The 12,680-nt window shown below is 47.0% G+C and overlaps 1 protein-coding gene across 6 annotated transcripts; it reads left to right on the top strand.

Annotated features, from left to right (window-relative positions):
* The first annotated feature begins 723 nt into the window (after positions 1 to 723).
* On the top strand, positions 724 to 10,425 carry LOC145363696 (uncharacterized). 6 transcript variants are annotated; one of them, XM_080218920.1, is made up of 4 exons: positions 724 to 1,177; positions 6,501 to 6,603; positions 7,409 to 7,471; positions 8,780 to 10,425. In XM_080218920.1, the coding sequence occupies exon 4, from the start codon at positions 9,431 to 9,433 to the stop codon at positions 10,295 to 10,297; it is 867 nt and encodes a 288-aa protein (XP_080075046.1). In that variant the 5' UTR covers positions 724 to 1,177; positions 6,501 to 6,603; positions 7,409 to 7,471; positions 8,780 to 9,430; the 3' UTR covers positions 10,298 to 10,425. The 6 variants fall into 6 exon arrangements, with proteins under 6 accessions (XP_080075046.1, XP_080075043.1, XP_080075045.1 ...); XM_080218917.1 differs by lacking the exon at positions 724 to 1,177 and adding an exon at positions 5,790 to 5,950; XM_080218919.1 differs by lacking the exon at positions 724 to 1,177 and adding an exon at positions 5,790 to 5,950 and having other exon boundaries at positions 7,812 to 10,425.
* Positions 10,426 to 12,680: the final 2,255 nt, after the last annotated feature.

The following is a 12,680-nucleotide window of genomic DNA, read 5'->3' as shown; positions in this document are numbered from 1 at the left end:
TCTCCACCTAATACCAGGGTAGCATTAAACTTCTTATCACATCCGGCTTGTCTATCTGTTTCTCGCTGCTCCTTGTTTCTGTAAATCAGATGAATATTTGAATACTGTTAGGGAAACATTGTGAAATTCAATTGAATGATCAACGTCAATGAATTCTGAAATCTATCCATTTTTCATAAACTGTTTCTGACCCAACAACATATTCTGATCAAATAAGACCAGAGAACTGATCTCGAGCAGAAATCTGAAAGGGGAGATGAAGACTTGTTTAATGTTACAGGCATGGAAACAGGTTCAAAACATTAAGTGAACGAAATAGATCAAATAGATTTATAAAGGCGAGTTTTATTATGAACGCGCAGTAAAATCAACTAATACAATTCGCAAGTGTTCCTCACCTGTTTTTATGGGGCGTTATATTTTGTTCTTTTCGGAAGATTTCTGTGACTCTCACTGGGTTTAATTCTTTCCCCTATCTATCTGCGTGATCGTGCCATCTTCTGGGCACCAATTGGAACACAACTGGGGTGGTTTCGTACTGGATCCACTCTATCTCTGTACCAGTGTGCGCTCCATCGCACAGAAGTACATGCAAGTATCCGACAGAAGAGCCCCCCCCCCCCCACCCACCCCCCGAGGTAGAAAGGAACTGTTTTGATTTCCTTCTGCAAATCTGCTGGGAGCCTCCGTTTGCGGATCTTTCGTAACCCCCTAAGCGACAGTGCAATTAATTTGACAGATTGTCCAAAGAGCCAGTGTAGGGATGAAGGGCCGAATAGATTGCGTATAAAATGGGATGAACAGTCGGCGTCAGGGAATAGAGAGAAAAAGTGAGAGAAACCAATGATTCAGGGATTGAGTCCATTCAGAGCACAGTCAGGGGAGGAGAAAGGGAGGGAAAGTTAGTCCGCTGAGGAGGGCAGGGGTTTAGGAATGAAGCGTAATACTTCACGCATTTTTTGAAAGGTGATTTATCTCAATTAGGTGACAAGTTATTTTCCAATCTCAGAGTCACAGTTCAATGGTGCTGTAGTTACCCAGCATTCGCTGCGGGTGTGACAGTGCCCTGTTCACTCCACCGGAGACCCTTGCGCAGGCGCGGCGCTTTGTAGCTGGGGCATGCGCAGTGTCATTTGGCTCGGAGCCCTGCGGGTGCGGGAGGCGATTGTTTCCGCGGGTGAGAGTGAGTGGGGAATGGAGCCGGGAGCCGGGAGCCGGGAGGGGGAGAGTGCGGAGGCTTGACAGACACCCGCTGGAGGCCGCACGGCCGGAATCAGATCACTTTGCTCGGAGCCCAGCGAGTGCTCGGGGCGGGCGGTTTTTTTTTAAATTTCAGCGGGTGAGAGTGAGTCGGTGGGGCGGAGGGAGGAGTGGAGCCGGGAGTCGGAGTGAGGAGGGGAACGGAGGCCTCACAAACACCGGCTGGAGGCCGCCACAGGCCTGCGGGTCCACGGTTTGTGACCGCGGGGGGATTTTCCCGGAAACCAGGGCCCAGGACGTCGGGCGCCATCTTTGTTGAGAGCGGAGTGAGGCGCATGCGCGGGGCGTGCGTGTGACGTAACAATGAGTGGGCGGGGCTTCAGCGACCATAAGGACATAAGAAATAGGAGCAGGAGTAGGCCATCCGGCCCTTCGAGCCTGCCCCGCCATTCAATAAGATCATGGCTGATCTGTCGTGGCTCAGTTCCACTTTCCCGCCCTCTCCCCATAACCCTTAATCCCCTCTCTTATCAAAAACCCATCAACCCGCGTCTTAAAAATATTTAGCGAGGCAGCCTCCACCACTTCAACGGGCAGAGAATTCCAGAGATTCACCACCCTTTGAGTGAAGAAGTTCCTCCTCAACTCCGTTCTAAACCGCCCCCCCCTTTATCTTGAGGCTGTGCCCCCTAGTCCTACTGTCTTTTTTGAGCAGGAAGAGTCTCTCCACCTCTATCCTATCCATCCCATTCATCATCTTATACGTCTCAATGAGATCTCCCCTCATTCTTCTAAACTCCAACGAGTACAAGCCCAGTTCATTCGGCCTCTCCTCGTAGCTCAACCCCCTCAACTCCGGTATCAGCCTAGTAAACCTCCTCTGCACTCCCTCCAAGGCCAAAATATCTTTGCGCAGGTGCGGCGCCCAAAACTGCACACAGTACTCCAGCTGCGGCCTCACCAATGCCCTATACAGCTGCAGCAAGACCTCCCTACTTTTATGTTCAATCCCCTTCGCTATGAAGGACAGCATCCCATTCGCCTTCCTGACCACCTGCTGCACCTGCAAGCTGGGTTTTTGCGACTCATGCACAAGGACCCCGAGGTCCCTCTGCACCGTCGCCTGCTGCAGTTTTTCGCCACGTAAGTAATAGTCCTTCCTACCATTCTTCCTTCCAAAGTGGACCACCTCACACTTGCCAACATTAAATTCCATTTGCCATTTCCTGGCCCATTCGCACAGCCTATCTAGATCCTTCTGCAGACTCTCCACACCCTCCGCACAATTTGCCATTCCCCCAATCTTGGTGTCATCCGCAAATTTCGACACCCTACACTCGGTTCCCTCCTCCAGATCATCTATATAAATGGTAAAAAGCTGAGGCCCCAGCACCGACCCCTGGGGCACTCCACTAGTCACCATCCGCCAATCTGAATAGCACCCGTTGACCCCCACTCTCTGCCTCCTATTTGACAACCAATCCTCTATCCACACTAACACCCTACCCCCAACTCCAAGTCCCCTGACCTTCTGCAATAACCTCTTATGAGGTACTTTGTCAAACGCCTTCTGAAAATCCAGAAAGACCACATCCACCGGCTCTCCTCTATCCACCGCCCTAGACACATCCTCATAGAACTCCAGTAAATTTGTCAGACACGACTTCCCTTTAATGAAACCGTGCTGCGTCTGCTCTATCAAGCAATTCCCTTCAAGATGCCTCGCAATTTCCTCTTTAATGACGGATTCTAACATTTTACCTACCACAGACATTAAACTAACCGGCCTATAATTCCCTGCCTTTTGCCTGGCACCCTTCTTAAACAACGGCGTAACATTAGCCGTTTTCCAATCTTCCGGCACTTCCCCGGAATCCAGCGACGTCTGGAAAATAACCACCAATGCATCCACTGTAACCTCCGCCATTTCTTTCAGAACCCTCAGATGCATTCCATCCGGTCCTGGGGACTTGTCCACAATCAGCCCCTCCAGTCTGTCGAGCACCGCCTCTCTAGTAACGGTAATGTCATTAAGACCCTCCAGTCCTACCACCTTTCCATTGCAAACACCCGGCAAATTATTCACGTCCTCCTCCGTGAAGACAGAAACAAAAAAGTTATTCAATACCTTAGCCATATCCCCATCCCCTACCACTAGGTCACCTTTCTCATCCTCTAAAGGACCAACGTTCACCCTAGCCAGCCTCTTCCTTTTTATATATTTATAAAAACTCTTGCTATCCTTTTTTATATTAAGCGCTAGCCCAGCTTCATAGTTTCTCCTACCCTCCTTTATCAACTTCTTTGTCAATCTTTGTTGACATTTAAACCTCTCCCAATCCTCTTCTCGCCCACTACTCTTCGCTACTCTAAATTCCTCCGCTTTTAATTTATCACTTTCCTTCACCTCCTTCGTTATCCACGGCTTATTACCTCTCCTCCCACAGTCCTTTTTGACCATCGGAATAAATTTCTGCTGAGCACCAAGAAAGATCTCCTTAAAGATCCTCCACTGCTCCTCAGCAGACCCTCCCTTCAGCGCACTCCCCCAGTCCACATTCGCCAATTCTTCTCTCATCCTACCGTACTCCCCTCTATTCAAACAAAGGACGTGTGTCCGGGAACCCACTTTCTCCTCCTCCATCTGCACCAGAAACTCCACCATACAATGATCACTCTCTCCAAGAGGATCCTTCACCGCAAGGTCCCTAATTCTACCCGCCTCATTACATAGCACCAGATCCAAGATAGCTCGCTCCCTCGTCAGCTCCAACACACACTGTTCAAGGAAATTATCCCGGCAGCATTCCAAGAACTCCTCCTCGACCAGCGGGAAAATGACTGATTTTGTTCTCACTCTGAGCACAGCTCATGGTGACAACCCAGGGTTAACCACAGGCATTGGCCGGCCGTGGGATGAACATCAGAATAAGGACCAGGAGAAGGCCATTCGGCCTCTTTATCCTGCTGTTCTGTTCTGCAAGATCCTGGCTGATCTCCATTCCACCTTCCTGACTCTGTCCACACCTCCCCTTGGCTCCCGCGTCGATCAAAAATCTGTTTAACTCAGCCTCGAGTAAATTCGTTGACCCAGCCTCCAGTCCTCACTGATTTTTGATGTGATTTATTATTGTCGCATGTATTAACGTACAGTGAAAAGTATTGTTTCTTGCGTGCCGTACAGACGAAACATACCCTTCGTAGAGAAGGAACCGAGAGAGTGTAGAATGTTGTGTTACAGTCATAGCTAGGATGTAGAGAAAGATCAACTTAATGCAAGGTAAGTCGATTCAGCAGGGAAGAAGCTGTTCTTGAGTCAGTTAGTACCTGACTTCAGATATTGCTGAAGTATGGCGACTTCTTGAGACTGTCCCCAGCAAACCTACTAATTCTATCTTTTATTTTTGTTCCAGGGTGGCACAGTAGCACAGTGGTTAGCACTGCTGCCTCGCAGCACCAGGGACCCCGGGTTGATTCCTAGCTTGGTTCATTGTCTGTGTGGGTCTTCTCCGGATGCTCAGGTTTCCTCTCAAAAGTCCAAAGATGAGCAGGTTAGGTGGTTTGGCCATGCTCAATAACCACTTAGTGTCAGGGGGGCTGGCAGGGTAAATACATAAGACTACGGAGCTATTGGTTGGGTGGGATTGTGGTCGGATCAGACTCAATGGGCCAAATGGCCTCCTTCTGCACTTTAAAGATTCTATGATTCTATGCATTTAAAATGTTACTCTAACACTTATAAACTCTCTGACGATGCTCTATTTCAATCTTTTAATAGACCTATCTTATATTAAGTTGATCTTCCTCTACTATGACTGTAACACTACATTCTGCACTCTCTCCTTCTCCCCATGTATTCTATGAACGGTGTGTTTTGTCTGTAAAGCACACAAGAAACAATATATTTCACTGTATACCAATTAACAATCAATCAAAATGCTGATGAAGGGTATTATCTCCACGTGGTGTTTTAATGGGAGAGTCCTTATTTTTAAACTGTGTTTCCTCTTTCTAGATTATTCAATATAAGAACATAAGAAATAGGAGCAGGAGTAGGCCACCTAGCCCCTCGAGCCTGCCCCGCCATTCAATAAGATCATGGCTGATCTGTCGCTGCTCAGTTCCACTTTCCCGCCCTCTCCCCATAACCCTTAATCCCCTCTCTTATCAAAAACCCATCAACCCGCGTCTTAAAAATATTTAGCGAGGCAGCCTCCACCACTTCAACGGGCAGAGAATTCCAGAGATTCACCACCCTTTGAGTGAAGAAGTTCCTCCTCAACTCCGTTCTAAACCGCCCCCCTTTTATCTTGAGGCTGTGCCCCCTAGTCCTACTGTCTTTTTTGAGCGGGAAGAGTCTTTCCACCTCTATCCTATCCATCCCATTCATCATCTTATACGTCTCAATGAGATCTCCCCTCATTCTTCTAAACTCTAACGAGTACAAGCCCAGTTTATTCAGCCTCTCCTCATAGCTCAACCCCCTCAACTCCGGTATCAGCCTAGTAAACCTCCTCTGCACTCCCTCCAAGGCCAAAATATCTTTGCGCGGGTGCGGCGCCCAAAACTGCACACAGTACTCCAGCTGCGGCCTCACCAATGCCCTATATCGTCTCAGCATCTATCCTGTCAAGTGCCCACAGAATCATGTATGTTTCAACCAGATCCTCTTTCTTCTAAACTCCATTCAGTAAAGACCTAACCTGCTCTGTCTTTCCTCATTGGACAAACCCTTCATCCCAGGAATCAGGTAATGAGCATTCTTTGAACTATTTCCATTGCACACACATTCCTGCTTAAGGATTCCTGGGCCAGGCAGCAGGAGGAGAGACAATATTGTGAAATTCTGTCCAGGACTGACAAGTGCTAGGTTTTCAAAGCTCCATTTTTAAGGGGTTAGAAGGGGAGGGTTTACACACAGCAAACTTAAACCAAGAGAATGGATCTTCTAAAGTCGTAGAATCATAGAATCCCTACAGTGCAGAAAGAGGCCACTCGGCCCATCGAGTCTGCATCAGCGACAATCCCACCCATCCCGTAACCCCACATATTCACCCTCCCAGTCCCTCTGACACCAAGGGGAAATTTAGCATGGCCAATCCACCTAACCCACACATCTGTGCACTGTGGGATGAAACCCTGGCAGACACGGGGAAAATGTGCAAACTTCACACAGACAGTCACCCAAGGCCGGAATTGAACCTGGGTCCCTAGTGCTGTGAGACAGCAGTGCTGACCATTGCGCCACCGTGCCCCCTAAGTCAACTGAAACTTATGACTTTTGTAATCTCCTTTTTCAGGGAGTTTGATAACCACCAAATTTTCTCTGCTTCCAATCAACCTGATTTATTTCCATCTTCAGTCTCCAGCAGGAGATTTTAAATTTGAAAATCTATTCAATAGGTGAGTATTATTGAGTATTCATACACAATGTACAGTTTTTACTGCTGTTCTGTTTCCATGTCTATGGGGTGGTGTGACTCATTTACAGTAGATCCTATTCCATGTCTATCCATTGCCCTGTTTCATCTCTGCCATCCCCAATCACCACTCTGTCATTGTCTCTGATAATGGCTCTATTTTAACCATGTTTAGTATTTTGTTATTCCTGCCAGTTGTTTCTAAATGAGGTTTCCATTACTGCCCATCCCCCTGGCTATTCACTGTTGATTTACCAGCTTTATCCTCCCACGGCCAGGAATTATTTTTCTTGTGCTGAAGTCTGTTTCTCTCCCACTTCTGGGCTTATATGGACCATCAATATCTGCCACCAATAGGCCACCCATCCCAACAAATCTGTACCATCTCTCCGAAAAGTCAGACTTTCCTACGCAGACACTTCCCTCGCCCTATCCTCATAACACTGCATATTCACCATGACTAATCTGCTTAACTTACACATTTTTGGACACTAAGGGGATATTGAGCGTGGTCAATCCATCTAATCTGCCAATCTGTAGACTCTGGGAGGAAGCGGGAACACCCGGAGGAAACCCATACACAGATGGGGAGAACATGCAAACTCCACACAGACAGTCACCCAAAGCTGAAATCGCACCCGGGTCCCTGGTTCTGTGAAGCACGCCCTGAAATGTTAACTCTCTTTCCGCTTTCACAGTTACTGCCCGTCCTATTGAGTATTTCCAGTACTTGCTCCTTTTTATTTCCAGTTTCCAGCAACTGCAGTGTTTGTTTTTTTTTATTTCAGGCATTGCTCACGGCACAAATCTAGAAACAGAGATAGACTAATGAAGAACTGACTCGTGTCGAGGTGAGAGTTGGTTGGAGAGGTTGCACACTAACTCCAGCTCACATCCTTTTCAATGCTGTGTTAAAATGGTTAAAAAACATAAGCCCATTCTGGCTCTCTGGTGGAAGAGTCCAACACCTCTACTCTTTCCTCACACCCCAATGTCTCTTTTTTTCTCTTCAGCAGCTTTTGGTTTTTGTATCAGTTGGAGCTGGAGATGAAGGGGAAACTGCTGTATTTGGGCCCAGAAGTTTCCAATGTGAAATTGGCCATGAGGTAGATTCTAGGGCGATCAGATTGTTAAATGGATAGTGAGATCACGCAATTTTTTTAATGGATATTTTTAATCTATTTCACATAGATATTTATAAAATTTATTCTTGGGATTTGGGGGTCACCAACAAGATCAGCAGCAGTTACCTGTGGAGAAGATGATGTTTGACTTTGTTCAAGAGAGCACAGGGGCTGACGTATGAACAAGATATGACGTGAGTAAGGACTTGGGCAGCAGGGTGCATCGTCACCTGGAGAATATGGGGGGGCATGTATGTGGAGGATTGGTTTGGCGTGCATTAGGATTATAAAGTCTGGAGGTAACAATGGAATGGAGAGAGCTTCAGGAGCAGATGAGCTCGGGAATTAGGCAATATTCCCGAGGTGGAAATGGGTAGTCTTGATGATGACGTGGTTATGTGGTTGGAAGCTCTGCTTGGGGTGAAACGTGCCATTTAGGTTGTCAACAGTCTGGTTCAGTTTTAGAGAGATTCCTGGGAGAGAAATGGAGTAAGTGGCTGGAGCGTGGAGTTTACTTTCAGCTCATCTTGCCAATATTTAAGTGAATGAAATTTCTGTTCATCCAGTTCTGGGTGTCAGATAAGTCAGGATGGTGTGTGACTTGGCGAGTAACCTGGAGTTGATTGTGTTCATGTAGACCTGCTACTTTGGTGCTTCCAGATGGTGTAGATTGAGGGTTTGGGATACTTTGTCAAAGTTCTGGTTGTGATATAGAATGTAAAGTCACAACCTTTTGCACCTACTGCTTTCTCTCTCCTCCCGTAGAGGGCAGTGTCTTCTGCAGACCCAGACTGGGTGGTAGGTTCCCTTCCATGCAGGACATGTTTTGGAGCTCTAACGCTGGCATCTCCACATCATGGACATTAGTGAACTAGTTGGATTTTTATGACAATCCAGCAGTTTTCATGGTCACTTTTTCCTAGTGCCGGCTCCCCAAGTTACCAAATTCATTCAGCTCAATTTCACAACCTGCCTTTGTGTTTTTGTGGGTTCTGTCTCACGCCTTTTTTTTTCTGTTTTAAATCAATTTCACAGCCTTAGAAGAGGAGAATTTGCAGTCAAAAATCTTAGACAAAATATCACATCAGGATCTGATGGAATTACCCTGTTAATGGAACCTGGTTGTCATTCAGCTTTTAAACATTGAAGGACAAAGTATTGTTCATAGTGGATGAAACCGTTCTCTGTGTCAATGAGGCTTCAGCTGATCATCTGGCCTCAGGAGCGACAAATGTAAATATACTGAGGAGAACTGTGAGAAGGGATTCAGTTATCCAACGGAACTGGAAAGTCATTGCGCAGTCACACCGGGGAGCAGCCATTCACCTGCTCTGTGTGGTGGACGGGATTCACTCCGTCTTGTTGGCTCACTGACATATTCACATTGTGGGGAGACTGTTCAGATTCTCCAGAGGTGCAAAGGAATTCACTCAGTCATCCCACCTTATGGCACACAGAGAGGTTTGTTCTTGGAAGTGATTTCTTTAATTGTCCAGACTACGAGAAAAACTATAAAAGTCTCAGGGAGGTGATATCCATCAACGTGTTCATACTGACAAGAGACTGTTCCAGTGCTCTCACTGTGGGACTGGGTTCAGTAACCATCTCACCTCACTGTACACCAGTAAGTTTACACTGGGGAGAAGTTGTTCATTTGTCCAGAGATTCAGTCAGACATCCCACCTCATGGAACACAAGCTAGTTCACGCTGGAGAGAGGCCATTCACCTGCTTCGAGTGTGGAAAAGGATTCACTCACTTATCCAAACTGCTGAGACACCAGCAAGTTCACAGTGAGGAGAGACCTTTTAAATGCCCAGACTGCGGGAAATGCTTTAAAGGTTCTGGAGACCTGAAATCCCATCAACATGTTCACCGTGATGAGAGACCGTTCAGATGCTCTCACTGTGGGATGGGGTTCAGACGATCGTCTGAACTCACGGTGCACCAGCGAGTTCACACTGGGGAGCGACCATACACCTGCTCAGAATGTGGGAAGGGATTCATTCAATCATCACAATTTAAGGCACACAAGCTAGTTCACTCGGGGGAGAGGCCATTCACCTGTTCTGAGTGTGGAAAAGGATTCACTCGCTCATCCAACCTGCTGAGACACCAGCAAGTTCACACTAATGAGAGACCTTTTAAGTCCCCAGACTGCAAGAAGTATTACAAAAGTACAAGCGAACTGACACACCATCAACATGTTCCCACTGATGAGCGACCGTTTAGATGCTCTCACTGTGGGACTGGGTTCAGGCGATCATCTCATCTCACTTTACACCAGCGAGTTCACACTGGGGAAAAACCGTTCAGCTGCTCTCAGTGTGGGAAGGGGTTCACTCAGTTATCCAACCTGCTGACACACCAACGCATTCACACTGGGGAGAGGCCATTCACCTGCTCTGTGTGTGGGAAGGGATTCACTCAGTCATCCAACCTGCTGACACACCAACGCATTCACACTGGGGAGAGGCCATTCACCTGCTCTGTGTGTGGGAAGAGGTTCTCTCAGTCATCCATCTTACTGAGACACCAGAGAGTTCACCAGTGACTGAGAGAGTTGCATTTTCTTAATCACATTCAGGACTAAACAATATTCATTGATGTTAATAAATCCCAGTAATAGGTGTTAATTTTCTGTATAAAAACCAAATAAACAAGCTTTATGTTAAATAGCCAGTATATTGGGTCTTTTTAATATCCCTAACACAAATCACTTCCTTTTGTTCCCCATTTCTCCATCCTCACCTCCAACAACAAGTATGAGGAACTCCTGGAGCTTCTTTGTCAGATTGAGATAATCTGATAAATTGCCTTTACTGTTTCCCTTCCTGCTGCAAGCCACCCAGGCCAAACTCTCATGTTTCTCCTTGGCTGAGCCCTTTCCCCAGTCCCTCTCCGAACTCCATCAATCCCTGACTGAGCTTATCTTCTTCATGAGGCCCACCATCCAGTCCCTTGCTCCTATTCCCACTAACCTGCTGACTGTTTAACTTCCCCACATTAAGTTGGTATTGTTAACAGTTGTTTCTCACTTTTGGCTTTGCTTCTCATATCTTTATAAGCACAATCATCACCCTATCTAACTAGATCCCAACTTCCTCACTAACTATTGTCCCATATCCAATGCCCCTTTCCTCTCTAAAGTCTTTGGATTTGGTGTCCCCCAGTGACTTATCCTTGGCCCCTCCTATCTCTCATCTACATGCTGCCACACTGGGTGACATTATTCAAAGGTTTCATGTGCACATGGACAACTCTACCTCTCAACCTCTTCATTGTTACTAAATTATCAAACTGCTTATTCCATGTCCAGTACTGGATGAGCAGAAGTTTACTTCAGTTAAATATTGGGAGAACCAAATCCATTATCTTCAATCACAAAATTGTTGTGGTGCAAAAGGAGACCATGTCGCCCATCATGCCTGCACCAAATATCCAAACCAGCACTACAAATTCTGTTCCCTAACTACCCAGTAAATCCCTCTGAGGCTGAACCACACCATTGGTATCAGGTTTAAGTGGTGTCAGCTCTATTCCAGAGCTTGGGGCTCTAGGCAACTGAAGGCAGGACCACCAATGGTTCAGTGATTACAGCGGGGTTGCACAAGGAGCCAGAATTCAAGGAAAGAATTGTGGAGATGGAGGAACTGTCTGAAACATATGGCACGAGATGGCATCATTTTGAGTGACCTGAAGTTTACAGATAGTACAACGTAGGAGACCAGCCAGGAATGTGTTGGGAACAGTAAGGTTTGTGGGAAAGAAAGGTGTGAATGAGGGATTCAACAGCAGATGAGCTGAGAGGGGTGGAGTTGGACAATGTTAGAAAGGATGAAACAGAGGGTTCAGCTTGATGGGATGTCGATGATATCAAACAGAAGGTAGGTCAGTTGGGGAATAGAAAGGTCATCGACTTGAAAGGTTAAATCTGTTTCTTTATCTGATGGATTTTAATGCCAGGTATTTATATTCTTCTTTAACATTCCTAGCATCCACAGCATTTTCTGTGTGAATATTGCAGCCTCTGAACGCTGTGCTGGTTGTTCTGTCTGCAGTGAAGGCGCTGGATAAACCTAAGTTGTTTTGTTGAGTGGGTTAGTCCGTGATGTCACAATAGGAGGGCTGCACCCGCCCCTTTTGAGGCGCTGTGATTGGTTGAAACTGGGCTGTCAACCCGACAGCCCCAGGTTTAGCTTCCATTTTCTATTGGCCGGAGCTCCTGTCAGTCACGGCCGTGCTGGGCTGTCACGTGCTCCGGCCAGTTGGGTCACACTGATCTTGTCCAGGTTCCCCCTCCGCCCGCCGAACGCCATCTGGATGATTGACAGGCGCCTGTACCAATCGGAGGAATGCAATCCGACCGTCCAGCCAATAAGGGGGCTTGAAACCACTCGGAGGAGCTCAGGTCCTCCAACCAATTGCAGAAGGATCAGGCATTGTGACGTCGTTTAGTGCAGCCTGCGCCCGGAGGAGAGGTTCTGAATAAGAACATAAGAAATAGGAGCAGGAGTAGGCCATCCAGCCCTTTGAGCCTGCCCCGCCACTCAATAAGATCATGGCTGATCTGTCGTGGCTCAGTTCCACTTTCCCGCCCTCTCCCCATAACCCTTAATCCCCTCTCCTATCAAAAAACCATCAACCCGCGTCTTAAAAATATTTAGCGAGGCAGCCTCCACCACTTCAACGGGCAGAGAATTCCAGGGATTCACCACCCTTTGAGTGAAGAAGTTCCTCCTCAACTCCGTTCTAAACCGCCCCCCTTTTATCTTGAGGCTGTGTCCCCTAGTCCTACTGTCTTTTTTGAGCGGGAAGAGTCTTTCCACCTCTATCCTATCCATCGCATTCATCATCTTATACGTCTCAATGAGATCTCCCCTCATTCTTCTAAACTCTAACGAGTACAAGCCTAGTTTATTCAGCCTCTCCTCATA

Source organism: Carcharhinus amblyrhynchos, unplaced genomic scaffold (genome assembly GCF_965287045.1).
Source record: "Carcharhinus amblyrhynchos unplaced genomic scaffold, sCarAmb.v2.hapA scaffold_39, whole genome shotgun sequence".
Classification (NCBI taxonomy): Eukaryota; Metazoa; Chordata; class Chondrichthyes; order Carcharhiniformes; family Carcharhinidae; genus Carcharhinus; species Carcharhinus amblyrhynchos.
Note: the sequence above shows the minus strand (reverse complement) of the source record. Positions and strands in the feature narration are given on the sequence as shown.

Bases quoted from the DNA above. Each gene is read 5' to 3' on its own strand.
- LOC145363696 (XM_080218920.1), top strand. From the start codon at position 9,431: ATGGAACACAAGCTAGTTCACGCTGGAGAGAGGCCATTCACCTGCTTC.